The sequence below is a fragment of the Seriola aureovittata genome, chromosome 3, assembly GCF_021018895.1.
Source record: "Seriola aureovittata isolate HTS-2021-v1 ecotype China chromosome 3, ASM2101889v1, whole genome shotgun sequence".
NCBI lineage: Eukaryota > Metazoa > Chordata > Actinopteri > Carangiformes > Carangidae > Seriola > Seriola aureovittata.
In genome coordinates, this window is record NC_079366.1 from 11,706,223 (window position 1) to 11,719,660 (window position 13,438).

General features: G+C 40.9%; 1 protein-coding gene across 1 annotated transcript; it reads right to left on the reverse strand.

Annotated features, from left to right (window-relative positions):
• Positions 1 to 578: 578 nt before the first annotated feature.
• On the reverse strand, positions 579 to 13,406 carry tdrd7a (tudor domain containing 7 a). Its single transcript, XM_056372016.1, has 22 exons — positions 13,336 to 13,406; positions 12,161 to 12,365; positions 11,827 to 11,971; positions 11,439 to 11,553; positions 11,150 to 11,242; positions 10,829 to 10,866; positions 10,160 to 10,212; positions 9,636 to 9,806; positions 8,361 to 9,128; positions 7,817 to 8,013; positions 7,074 to 7,266; positions 6,653 to 6,764; positions 6,261 to 6,472; positions 5,780 to 5,914; positions 4,806 to 4,889; positions 4,581 to 4,715; positions 4,274 to 4,384; positions 3,608 to 3,785; positions 3,245 to 3,414; positions 2,667 to 2,860; positions 1,962 to 2,122; positions 579 to 1,619 (listed from the first exon to the last, which is right to left on the reverse strand). Exons 2-22 carry the CDS (start codon positions 12,362 to 12,364, stop codon positions 1,387 to 1,389), a joined length of 3,702 nt encoding a protein of 1,233 aa, XP_056227991.1. The 5' UTR covers position 12,365; positions 13,336 to 13,406; the 3' UTR covers positions 579 to 1,386.
• Between the last annotated feature and the right edge of the window lie 32 nt (positions 13,407 to 13,438).

Below are 13,438 nucleotides of genomic sequence, written 5' to 3' on the forward strand. Positions count from 1 at the left end.
CCTCACTCTGTGGGCCTCAGCTCTGGATCCTACCTCCTCGTTTTATTGGTTGGTGCATCTGAGGCCCTGCAGCCAATCAGTCCAGCCTATTAGTTCACCAGAGTATATAAAGACTCTCTCACTCTCTCTCATGGCTCTGTGATAGCCTTGTGTCTGGTTTTTATTAAATTTCAGTTATTTCTTCTACTTTAAATTGCCGTTAACGATTGAACCCTTATTTTATAACCTTGCCAGAAAGCTATGTAGAGAGTCATTTCTTTTCAACCCTCTTTTCTCCTGTTTTTGTGTGTTGGTAGGAAGTTTCGCCTTGTAACCTCTTCCTTTGTAGGTAGTTTCAGTTTTGTGGTTTTGGGTTGTTATTTTGGCCTGGGTTTTCCATAAAGTCTGAAAATTATGCTTCAAAGACTGAAAAAAGATTGAAGACGACTCCTGAAAAAAATCATTCATCTAGTCTTATATTACTCCCCTTCCTGCTAGATCAACCTGGGGTAGTAACAGATACGTCTAATTATAAGATTAGTAGAAGATTATCTCTGCATCTTATCTCTTTTTTAAAAAGCTTTCATTCAAAGCACATCCTCATTTGGCTTCAAGTTTTAATAGAATTAATCTGTGTGAACAGCTTCTTATGTTGAAACAACACTAGAAATATTACAACTTATTCTTTTAGTCAAGTAACACAAGATAATATAAACCAAGGTGTTTCAATCAGTGAAGTTATAACAACTACACAGATGTAATGAAGTTATTAAAGTTGGATTAATGTAAAAACATGTATATTATTTACACAAAAGTAAGTACAAAATGAGACACACCATTGCATGCATAAGACACAGCAAACAAAAACGAATTAGATGGATAGAGTCAAACTACAAAATTACAAAAAATGTGCAACACACAGGTGACTTAACTTGAAGGAACAAAAAGTATTGATGAATCAAAGTTAGTTGAGTTTGTTTCAAAATGATTATTTATAAGACTGGCAAACAGTAACATCTAATGATGTGCAGTCCATCTTCTTCCGCAAATGTTGAATTCAACTGCATTCAATACTGTCCTCCTCTGAGAAAATGCAACAGTTTTTCAGTCCTTAAATTCAGGAAAATGAATGGATCAACAAAACAATACCCTCGGTCTTAATTTCAGACCCTTGGCTATGACCCTAGAGTTCAGAGGGCTTCTTTAGAGTCTTTGATTGGGAGAAAGATCCAGAATAGTGAAAATGGTGAAAATGCTTGGCTTCTAAAGTTCACCGAGCACTTTCACAGTTTTTAGAAATGAAAAGAACCATCAAAACACTAGCTGGTTTGAAAATACATTTACACATTTACAGTCAGAGTTTGCTTTGCGTACTGATTAATTTCCCACCGTGCTTGAGGAGACATCCTAGGCTGCTGAAGACAGGTTACCGCCGATGTCAGCCATGATGCTGTGAATCCAAAGGTCCCTGTCCTCCAATGTGGTGTCCACCAGGTAAACTGTCAACCGGTGGTCCCACAGCTCACCTTTGACGTCTGACACCTCCTGCACACTCTCCACGTGAGCTACCAGCGCTCGCTTCTCCACGTGGTTTCTGAACAACATGGAGGCCTCCTCTGACCACTGGTGGTGTGTCACACCTGGAGGACGAAGAGGAGGAGAAACAACTGGTGTGTGGACTGATACTGAATGTCAGGCTATCATTCAACTAAACTAGTCTACTTTATAGCAATGTATCAATAAAACAAGCTTGAAATGAGTATAGAACCAAATCAGAAGCATCCAGTGACTGCTTGCATTAAATGAGGACAGTTTCTTTTAATATTGAGAAATTCATAACTAATAATGTAGTGAGGAGTAGGGTAGAAAATATTTAACCTTAAAATAGAATTTGGTGGCGTTATCCCTCACATATAAATAACATTACTTAAATGGCTATAAAACTAGTGCAGCCATATGAAGATAATTACGATCAAACTCACCTGCCAGTTGTGCAGTGATAGCCTGGAAGGGCAGCTGTCTGAATTCCTCTATCAGGGGCTTGATGGAATAACTACGGACCAGCTCATGTTTGCCGTGGTCTAGCTCATAGACAGACACCAACCCATTGGCCAGAATCCCTTTCACCTGAACACGGTGCCAACTAGGTAGAGACAGGCATTAGTTGAGTCATCAACCTTCAGACAATAGCAACCTGTTGGTTTTACATTTTGCTCATCATTTCCTTACAACAGCACAAAACAGATATCTGATTTCCCCACGATTTACACAACCAGTAATGCCAGAGCACAAATCAAGATAATGCATTAATTCACAAACAATGTTGTCAAAGTAAATCCTTACACAAGCAGTGCTATTAACATGACTGCAATATCATAACGCATAACTGTTAATACTGTTTCAAGAAGATTTACAATATACAAAATGCTCTAACATCAAATGAGATTATCTACTGTTTAAGAAGCACTTGCAGTGTAACCTTGAGCTCCCTCACGTATCATTACTGACTTCTTATGGTCACCATAATGAGTTTAAAGAAAGATGTTACCTGGCTGACCAGCCAGTATGTCACATGATGAAATGTCTGTGATGGAGAAATATGACAAGCCCACTCTCACACAGTAGCCATGTGTGTATTAACAACACATCAGTCTTGCATGAGGTGCAAATATATTAAAATCACGTACTTTTTGTCTATTTTGGCAGCACAGACATCTCCTTTCTGGATGTCTGTGGTCGTGTTGGTCTTCCACGTCCGGTTATAATAGAGGACCATCTCCCCCATCAACACCACCAGCTTATGCAGGTCCTGCCATGGCTGCAGCACAAAGTAACCTGGGTGGCAGGCCACCGGCACAAACACATCAATATTCTGACCAGGCTGAAAGAAAGGGAGGAGCAAATAGAGGTGGACATCAACACATGGCTTATGGGAATTGGCTGTTTATTGGACATGCTGACCAATAAACTGTAAAATGTAATTTACATTGCTCATAAATACAAGCTACATGAAAGCACGGAATTACATTCAACTTTAATACCTTACAGCCTACTGGCACAAAGAATGAAGTGCCAGTAAGAGTCTGCTTACAGTGAAGGCATCCAAAGCAAAGACTTAGTTATCTTTTTCTTGGAGAGAGGTCTTCAAACAAAGACATGATGAATCATAAAATAATAAAAAATGGTGGCATTTAGTAGCCTGAATTCAAGTAATGACACACTGAAGCAGTAAACCCCTAGAAAAGGTTTGTCCCCCTCCACACACCTGGGGGAGCGCCAGTGAGGGAGGCATTTGAAGGGGCTGCTTCCCAGTTTTGGTGGCTGTGTCCATGAGAGACGGGTCCTCTGCTCTGCGACAAGGCTGGGTTGAGGCCTTAACAACGGGGTTCTGGACTAAGCTGCTCAGAGTCAACTTCTCCACTAGAGCACTGAGACCTAGGCAATTGGAAAACACAGGTACATACAAAACACCCTTGAGTTTAGAGGTTTCAGTTAATTTCAAAGTCAGTGTACTTAAACACAAATCAAATAACAACAAAAAAAATGTCTCACTGTCTCAATACTATGATTTCACAAGACAGAACAGTTTGGAGAACAAACAAAACTCAAAGTCTTTGTCTAGTATTACCTGTATGCTCGCCGCTGTTACTGCTTTTGATTGTGTTGTTCTGTGTTGTGAGTTTCTGCCACAACTCTGAGTGAGCCAGCTGATAGTTGATGCTCTTGTCCAGTTCCTGACTGACAGCGCCAATGAAGAGGTACATATAGATCAGCCAGTCCCCTTTGTGCTTGTCTAATTTCACGATCTGACAAAGACACACATATACAAAGTCAGTGAGACCTTGAGGTCAGCAGGACTGTTTCACACTCCTGTGAAGACGCTAACTCATAACCTGAGCCATTAACCTCCTAGGACCTGGTGTCCACATATGTGGACCTCACATTTTGGATTCTCTAGACCACAATACTAACTTTTTCTCAACAATGGCCTGGTGACCACATATGAGGATATTATACTGCCACTCAGTAAACGAAATTTAAAACTAATGTCCTCATATGTGGACATCATTTTTCTCAGGTCCCAATCAGCCTAAATAGCAAAGAGAAATTAAAGATGCATGCCATGCAAGAGTTCGGGTCTTAGGAGGTTAAAGCTACAGCCTGTAAACATTCCTGTCTATCAGGCAGTCCTTATTTGTAAGTTTCATTTGCATAGTGTGTATATTTGGATTATAACAGAAGTTTAACTTAGCTGTGTGCTTAGCTTTATGTTATAGATGTAAAAGTACGTTACCTTCATTTTACAGTCTTGAGAGCCAAGGACGGCCTCCTTCACCCACAGAACAGCCTCTGGACTCCAGTCTCCCTCTGGAAATTTGAGGTCAGCCAGATGGCATTTGATAGCCTGGGCAGATCAAAAACTGTTCACCATTAGCATCTTTAGAAACAAAGCTTGTGGATATACTTTGCTGATTGAGCCTTTAAATAGTACAGACAGAAGGTTCAAATCAGTGAACAGGGTAATTGATGCTAGTCCATCCATTGGATTGGTTGGACTGGTTGGAGACCCCCACACTCAGTCAAACACACAAAAAACTGACCTGTGGCGGGATGATGGTGAAGTCTTTGAGCAAAAGAGGCGGGATCTCTCGGAGATCAGTCACCTCTACAGTCGCTGGGATACCCACGTCAATGTAGAGGATCTCCATCACTCTGTTGCTGTACATGTTGGTGATCTGAAAACAACAGGAACCATATCCCAATACATTCAATGTCCAAAATAAATAAGCTTCTCAAGAAAATACTCTTATGATTCTGATCTTTACCTCCACTCTGGACCACTTTCCTTTGTAGCGGGCTAGGCAAAACTTGCCACTGAAGGGTCTGGATACCAGGGATTCAGATGTCATCTGGTAGGAACAATTATGACGGCAGTTATAAAGACAAGAAAATTGGAGGTGGATATGACAACAAAAACAGCAGCTGTGGGAAACACTACATGTGTAAAACCCTGGGCAAAAGACACTGATCACAAACAAAAGCTGTCTCTGGACACCAAAACTGGTCACAGCATTGATTGGTGAGGATTCAGGAGCATGGAGTCTAAGCAAGAGGCTATCCTTAAAAAAACAGCACAGTTCACCCTCAACAGATCTGATTTTATTTGAGACATGGTTAGAAGACCACCACCTAACCTGAAATGTCAGAAATGTTTTTCGGAACCAAACCGTTGAGTGATTTCAGGTAGAATTTTGACACAGATGCTGTATAACACCAGGAGCCAGTGAAGTAATTTAAGTACTGCAGTAATAAATCCAGTATTGCATTGATAATCACAGAGCTGGCTTGAACTTTTATGTATCCAAACTGCAACTACAGTATTGTATTTTTGATTCACTGTGTGTTTACTCTTGGTCTAAATATTTGGATTAAGTCATCCATGCTTTTATCACATCACATCTCCACCACTGTAAAAGCTTGTTTGTCTGCCTCAGTCTGCTCAGCTCTTAACACAAACAAGCTGTAGATCCCAACTTACGAGTCTGTTTTTATAAAGCATGCTGAACTGCTTTGAAAAGTGCTGTATAATTCAGTGAACTTACTGTAGTTATGATGATTAAATCGTTAAATTAGGTAAATTCAAACTTGTTTGTTATCATGACATGAAAGAGACATCTGAAAACTAGACTGCAGCTATTCTATATACTATACTACTACTGTAAAACTTGAAATTTTCTTGAACACTGATAAGTACAAGGGCAAATTTTTGGTATTTGTGTAATCTGAAGTCTTGTCTTACCTGGGAGATGAAGAAGGCCTCTGTTTTTTCCAGTAAACTGCTGAGTCTTGCTGTCCCTCTGGAGGGCAGCTGGCAGTGGATGATGCCATCTGCACACACATTTGTGACACACACATCCCGATAGGTAACATTTACCTACAGGCAACAGAAAATGTAATGTTAGACAACACAAAGGGGACTGATAACACACAATTATGTGTCACTGAGGGCTGACAAGTTGCTGGTTTAATTCCAAATGATGAAAACCTGCAGACTTCCTATACTACTGTAGGACAGTCCTGACTAATATGTTAATGGTACGGTACGGTAATAGCACCACGCAGTGGCAGCCCTGGTAAAAATATAAAAACCTCCCCTGGCTGCTATTTAATTGGCACATAAAAAATTGCTGCCCTAACAAGGGGGGGGGGGGGGGGGGGGGGGGGGTTCTCTCTTTGGTCTTATGCATGCCATTACACGTGATTAACTCCACCAAACCTACAGTCAAAGGGTTGTTCATAGTCTTGTCCTGCAGAGTCTTGAGGCAGGTGGAGTTAATGTTGACGTCATCATCCTGCGAAGTGTCATACAGCACTGCTACAGGCATGTCCGTCTGTTGACATGGCTCTAATGTCTCCATCAGCAGTATCTTTGCGACTGCCAACTTGTCCAGGGAGGACAGGACCAGCGGATGGGAGCTGAAAGTCTCTAAACCTGACAAGAGGAAGATTGAGAAAAATGGGAAGAAGCGGGAAAAAGATGCAGGACTATTAATGACCCCTTACTTATACTGGTAAATGTAAATGTTTTGTCCTTCATTTACAGAAAGAGTGCTGCTGTAATATCTTTCACCAACATCAGACGAGCAAACACTGAACCTCATCTTGTATGTACCTGCGAGTCGAACATTAGTAGCCTGGAAGGGCAGACGGAGGAAATCCTGGTGCAGCTCCAGCAGATTACTCAGACTTGTCTCCACAGAAAAGCCATAGTCAACATAGTATACCTGGCAGGCAGACACACACACAAAAGCTCTTATGCTGCAGAAACACTGACCCATGCTGCAGCTACAGGATGTCTTCCTCCAACAAACTGTAGATTGTCATAAGAGGCCCAGCTCAGGTGATGCATCTACCAAAGTCTACATCAAATAGACCCTTGAACTGCCTTTAAAAACTATTCACACACATTTTTTGTTTAGAATTTTAAAACACAGTGAGTGTAATTAAGCTTTTTAGCATTGATTAACAGAAAAGTATTTTCAAAGTACCAACAACTTGACGACTAGCGACAATCAACTAGCGTAATGATTTACCTTAACTTTGTTAGGGGCCATAACCTCTGTGACCTGAGCCCTGGCCAGCTCATCTCCATCCTCTCCTCTGACTGCCACCAGCTGACCAACAACAGGTTTAGACAGATGTTGGTGGGGGGAGTCTTTGATGTAGAAAGAGCGCAGTGCATCCTCCATGGCCTCCTGGGCATTGGAGTAGTTCTCACCGACATACCTGAACAGACAGACCAACTATTTTTCCAGCTTTTTCAACCTATGCATGGCAGCTTCAAAACAGTAACCAGGATATCGCCTCAATAAAATATGTGACTGTTGCAGTTTATTTTGCATCAAAATCATAAAGTTATGCTGTTTGAGATGCTCAACTTATTCTGCATATCCTAGTAAGCCTGATTGTGGTAACTGTGTACAAAGAAGAGATGAAAAATGCCAGAAGGAAATGTTAATGTCAATTAATGACAATCTACAGGTGAACTGCATTCAGCCGAACTTTTGATTATATTAGAAAATGTATGATATGGACAAATACTTGGTTGCTTGATGATCTCGGTGGATCGAAAAACATGTAGAGATACGTGTTTTAATCATTTCTCTTTTTACATATTTTGCAATGAGAAAAATCCTCAAAATCTATATATTATTCTTAAAAGGTTTTTTTTCTTTTTATTGGAAAGTTAACCACAATTGCACCATAAAAACTTTTTGATTTCAGGGACAATTTAAAGTGAACTAATGCATGATTGCATGAATAACATGTGTCCTACCTTACAGTAACAGCATTGCTGCTCTTAGCATCAGTAATCAGCACAGAAGGATACTGCTCTGAGGGAAGAACCAGACAGGGAGGAATCACAGGTCCCAGGACCTTTAGACCAGAGGGTAGGGGTTGACTTCTGAACTGCTGGCTTTCTTGGTTGTCTGTGGCTTCCATGTGTGTTTTGCTGGCGTTATACAGGATGGCCTGATCACAGGGAAATACATAAATGACAGACACATTAATAGATTCAAATATCTAACAACAAATGGGTAAGCAGGAAGGACGTCCCTGAGGTCCCTGGAGAGTTAAAGGTGAAAGTAAAAAAGAAATCACCATTAGAACAGTTAGAGGTAATCCCTGCTTTCTCCACATCAATCATCATTCCAACTTATCACTTGACTGAGAGCAATGTTCACTTGTCACCGCAAGAGAGTGAGTGTTAACTGTGAGAGTAAGAAAATTCATCTTCCAAGGTGACTTCACAGCACTGTGACTTTTAACTTCTACATTGTGTTAACTCTGGTACACACAGTTTCATCTTATTCACTTACCTTGTTCTTGTTACCTGGCATGGGGTACTCCACGGTGCACATATCCAGCAAAAGAGACAAGTTGTCCAGAACATGCTCTGGAAATGGCGTCTTGTATGTGTCCATAAACAGTTCAGGTAAAGCGTGGGCCCACAAACCGAGACTGTACTTGGACAGAAGCTCCTTTATTCTCTGACGCACCTCAGCTGACAAAGTGACAGCAGAAGATTTTGGGGGAGAATCAGAGGTCGGGGAAAAGGTGACCTCCAAAAGGGGTAAAATGTCAGGACCAGGTTGGATGGGGGAAGCTGCAGCAGAAGCACTGGCTGATGAAGTCCATGTAGGGGCTGGGGGCCGAGTGCTTTGGTAGTGGGTAGTTGTAGTCAAGTTGTGATTATTTTTACATCTGCCAACAGCATTGACTCCAAAACTGGCGAGTGGGGGTAGTTGTGGAGCAAGAACTGGGTTGTGGACAGGGCTGTGCGACGTGACTGAGGACAACAGCTTGCCTGAAGAGGCAGCAACAGGTTGTGGAGGAAAAATGAAAGTTGGCTGAGCCAAGGGGCTTTTGGGAGAAAGCCTAGGTTTAGGAACAGGGGAAGAGAGGAGAGGGAAGAGTTCTTCAGGTGTTGAGGGACATGAAGAAACTTGTGTAGTGTTAGCACTTGAATTGGTGGGTGATGTTGGAGGGGAGTCATTGACGCTACTACTAGGGACAACAGAAAGCTTGGGAGGCAGAGGAGGGTAGACCAGCCGGTCAACTCGGTTGGTGCAGGAGGGTTGCTCCACCTAAGTAGGCCAGATAAACAAGAGACAAGGAGAAGGAAAGAGATTTTGACTCATTTTAATTCCTGTAAATTGAAGGTTGTGTATTGAAAAAAGGACTGAATGGAAATGATGAATTTCTGAATTCATTCTGAATGATCAAATTGTCAAAAAATTGGCCGATGTTGGACAACCATAACTGTTTCCCCAGCATTTAAGTTAACTAAATGGTATGATCCCGTGCAGAAAAAAATGGAACATTATTTTAAGAGTGAAACTATTAAACACTTTTAAAAATCTGATGGAAGCTCTGATTTCACAACAGCATTTCCCCAATAACCATGTATTGGATTTGATTCGAAGGAATCACGGTACCCATTTATTAAATATACACAGTCACACAGAGACCCAATGAACTGATTGTAAATTGAATAAAAAGTTCCTCTCCGAAAAAAATAAGTATGGCTACTGTAGTTATAAACTTCAAAAGCATGCTGATGCTGTTTTTACATATAAAAATTACCGTCTCACCATACAAATGTGTGTCCATTTTTCGAGGTCTATGAGCACCTGAGGGTGGAGCTTCTGACCGAACATTTCACTGTAGACATTTGAAATTTTCGACATCCAAAGTCCACTGCAATACTTCTCCAGAAGTCGAGTTATCCTGCTCTGCACCAGCACCACATCATACAGACTAGACTGCATGGGGAGATACAAGGATTCATCACTACGAGCGTGTCCCCATGATGTTTTCAATGTTTGTTTTTTTAAATCACAAATAAATAAATGATATAAACACACAGAAAAACAAAACAAACAAAAATAAACAAAAAATAAATGCTGTGACATCACTGATTGGGGTGGGGCTATATACAAAAAAAAAAAAAAACACAATTTACATATTAGGTCTTCTTTTTAACTTAAGAAGCCAATTTGTAATGACTGAATTCAGTATAACTCCTGGCTGGCAGCTCCTTAAGGTACTGCCTAACGTCATGCAGTGATTTCCAGTAGAAACGAGACACATAGAGCAGAGATAGATTTTTCTGTACCTTCGATTGGTTGGGTCTGGAGGCTTGTACAGGAGGCTTCTCTGTGAAAGATACTGCAGAGGAAGAAATAAATGCTAACAAGCTCTGATATCAGTGAAGAGTCTGCAGCAGATTGATTTCACTGGTTGTTAGTTAATCTGATTCTCATACTTCAACTTATTTATGTTTTGGCAGTGTTGTCAAATGATATTATTATACAGTGCTCTGCAATTACTTTCCCAGTGACGTGTAAAACAATCTGTTCAGACAGTACCTGGTGAAGATGACAATTAAGCTTATCTAGTATATCATTATCCAGACAGATGAGGACTTTTTTCTAAATCAGTTGTTACTGGCTATAAAAGGTCTGATTCATATGTGGTCCTTTGTTTACTATGATCCCAGGCCACTCTGCTGTCAAACCCCCCCACTACAGTGAGATGCAGTCTATACAGTACTGTCATACAGAAGTATTCAGTGGTCAAGTATGTTGTATTTAAATTGTTTTGCTTTTATTAATGTCAAAAGGGATTATTCTAAAATGTGCCATTCAGAATACATTTCCCAAAAATAAAGTCTACTTATTGTTGAAATTGTGTTATTGTTGGAACCCTTGTTTTAATGAAAATTACTCAAAAGTACAAATGTTCTAAAATATATAAGGATACAAACCAAGAGGGTCCGTCATACCTCTAGGCTTCTGGAAGTTTGCCAAGCTCTTCTCCTTCCTGTTGGCAACATAGAGGTGCTTTAAGCATATTGTGCTTTTCATAGCAACACTGTCATTCAACACAAATGTCCTACTGCAATTCGAAGTTGAAGAATAAGCCAATACAGGTTTGTCTCAAGGTGAATTCCAATATAATATTTATAATACTGCCTGATATAACAGCCTCATATCCCAAACTGTCCTCCCATCCCAGTGATATTTTAAACTCATCTGTGAACTGTTGTGCAAGTGGTGGGTGGGAGACTGAAATTACAATGCATTTTGGCATCAAGTATGTTCACCTGTCAGGCATGGGACATTGTTTCACAACTGGTTGAGAAGCCGGTTGTCGGTGTTCGACTGGTGTAATGGAGCTGAACCTTTGGTCCAACTGCCTGGTGTTTGGGCAGAACACAAGCAAATACTTTGGTTTAAGACAAAGCAATTAGGGAAGAATAAATCAAACATAATTCTCAATACCCCTTTATAAAAGGACATTTTGATTACAGAAAGCAGTCACTGCGTTGGATTTGAATGTTGTTCAACCAAGTCTTGAGTGTGGCCACAAACTGTAACACAGATACTGTCTACCTGTAGTCCCCTGATGCACTGAACCCTCTGTAGCCACCGTGGGGCTGAGAACGGTTTGTCTGCCGGTTAGAGGAACCAGCAGCCGAGGGCTGACGGAGAGAAGACCTTGGCTTCACTGAATGCGTGAAAAGAGGGATAATAGATCAAGTTAGATTATGAGAGCTGGAAAACAGAGTAATGTGTTGATGAATGATGAGGAATCACCAAGAGGGAATTTGGAGGTTCATGCTATTGCCTCTCATTCCTTCTCGTGACCCTAATCTACATTTCACCTGGGACAGAGACTCTTTAATATTGTTGCTACTCTCTTAATATAATGGTATTTGCAGAGATAGAGCCTTGCTTTATGAAACAAAGTCATGTTTTCCTTGTAACAAGTGTCTCCTACCATTGAGCATGTAGGGGTTGAAAGGTTTGAATCTCATCTTGCAGTTGATGACTTGTGAGTGACCAGATTTCTTGGAGCTCTTCTGCCTGGCCACCAGTTCAGCAATGTGGGCCGTCTCTTGGCACACTGCAGCAAAGCATTTCAACTGCAGAGTAGATTCATCGTTACACTTATAGACACATGCATTGCCTGGAAAAAGTGACAACACTGCTTAGGATTTTGCTAAATTAGCTGATCTACAAACAGCACTTTTGAGTTTCTCCAATTTGTGCTGATGCTAGCTGACCTAAGGCAGTAGTATAAGGATGCAAAAATATATGAGGTCAGCCCTCACCTCACCCATCCGGTACTCCAACCGCACCACAGAGGGGATATTTCTGAGGTACTCCTCCAGTTTTGAGTAGCCCAGCTTCTTTAACGGGATGAACTCTCCGCACAGTGACCGGTACTCTGACTGAAGGCTGTTAATAGACACACCTGCCTTGCTGGACTGAAGAACAGACCTCAGCATTTTCTTTATAGACTCACTGTCTGCCATTCTGGTAAATACACATTGAAACAGAAACACAGAAATAAAAAAAATCATCAAGGTGAGAAATGTACAATTACATCAGAAACCCCTGAGTGGGTGATTGCCATAATTTTTACACAAAAGGTTTCCATAAAAATGTGTTGTTTTGTCACTGGGTTCTCTTGTATTTCTGTCAAAGTTGGGGCCAGCCTATAAGAGCTATGTTTCTCATGACTTTTGAAGATACCAAGAGACAAAGGCAATATAACAAAAAACCAGCAGATTTGAGTCCACATTGTATAAGAATTTGGGGTAATGCTTTACAGTTTGTTGAGTACAGCACATACATATGAGACCTGAACATTGTTTAGGAATTTTAAAATCATGTAGAAAGTGAGCAGTATCTGTGACATGATGAAACCTGCAACGGACATACCTGATAATGAAAAACGTGTTTATACTTATTTACTCCAGCGATTTTAGTTTAATCCTGCTTGATGGCGACTAGTATTTAATGACAAATTTTGTAGTCCGCAACAATGGAGCCCCTCCTCAAGTTAGCAAAATGCGCTGGAACAAACCAGAGCTGTGCCCGTCATCCTAGATTTCAGATTCTCAAACAATAAATTTATGAGTTTAGGCATTAACGACCGATACAACATGACACGTGATTAAGTGTGTCTACATCCAAGTGCCTAAGATTTGTAGATCTAGCTTCTATGTGATGTTAAGCTGATCTCAAGCCTCACAGGTCCACTGGCCTTGTTAAACAGAGGACTTCTACCCGCTAAACTGTCTTGATGGAAGTTAACGATGAACAATGTGGCGTTGGCTAACGGCTAACTGTTAGCGCGTGCTGGTTCGTTTGCTGTTAGCCAAAATAAATTTTGTTATTCTTGACCAACAGTTGTCCTCGTACGAAGCAACAGCAATCATTCGCGACGGGGAAAACATTAGATCGAAAATGTTTGACATATTGTGGTATTTTCATAGTTTACCTGTAATTTTAAATTGCTCGCCAAACTTTCCTGAATCTTCTTTCGCCGAATTCAAACTCAGGGGTACGTTCACGCCCACAGGGTCAAAGGTCACTTCGACAAT

Coding starts and splice junctions, on each gene's coding strand:
- tdrd7a (XM_056372016.1), bottom strand. CDS start 12,364: ATGGCAGACAGTGAGTCTATAAAGAAAATGCTGAGGTCTGTTCTTCAG. Junction 10,867..11,149: donor CAATGTCCCATGCCTGACAG/GTGAACATACTT, acceptor TGTTGCCAACAG/GAAGGAGAAGAGCTTGGCAA. Junction 6,765..7,073: donor TGGCCCCTAACAAAGTTAAG/GTAAATCATTAC, acceptor TCTGCCTGCCAG/GTATACTATGTTGACTATGG.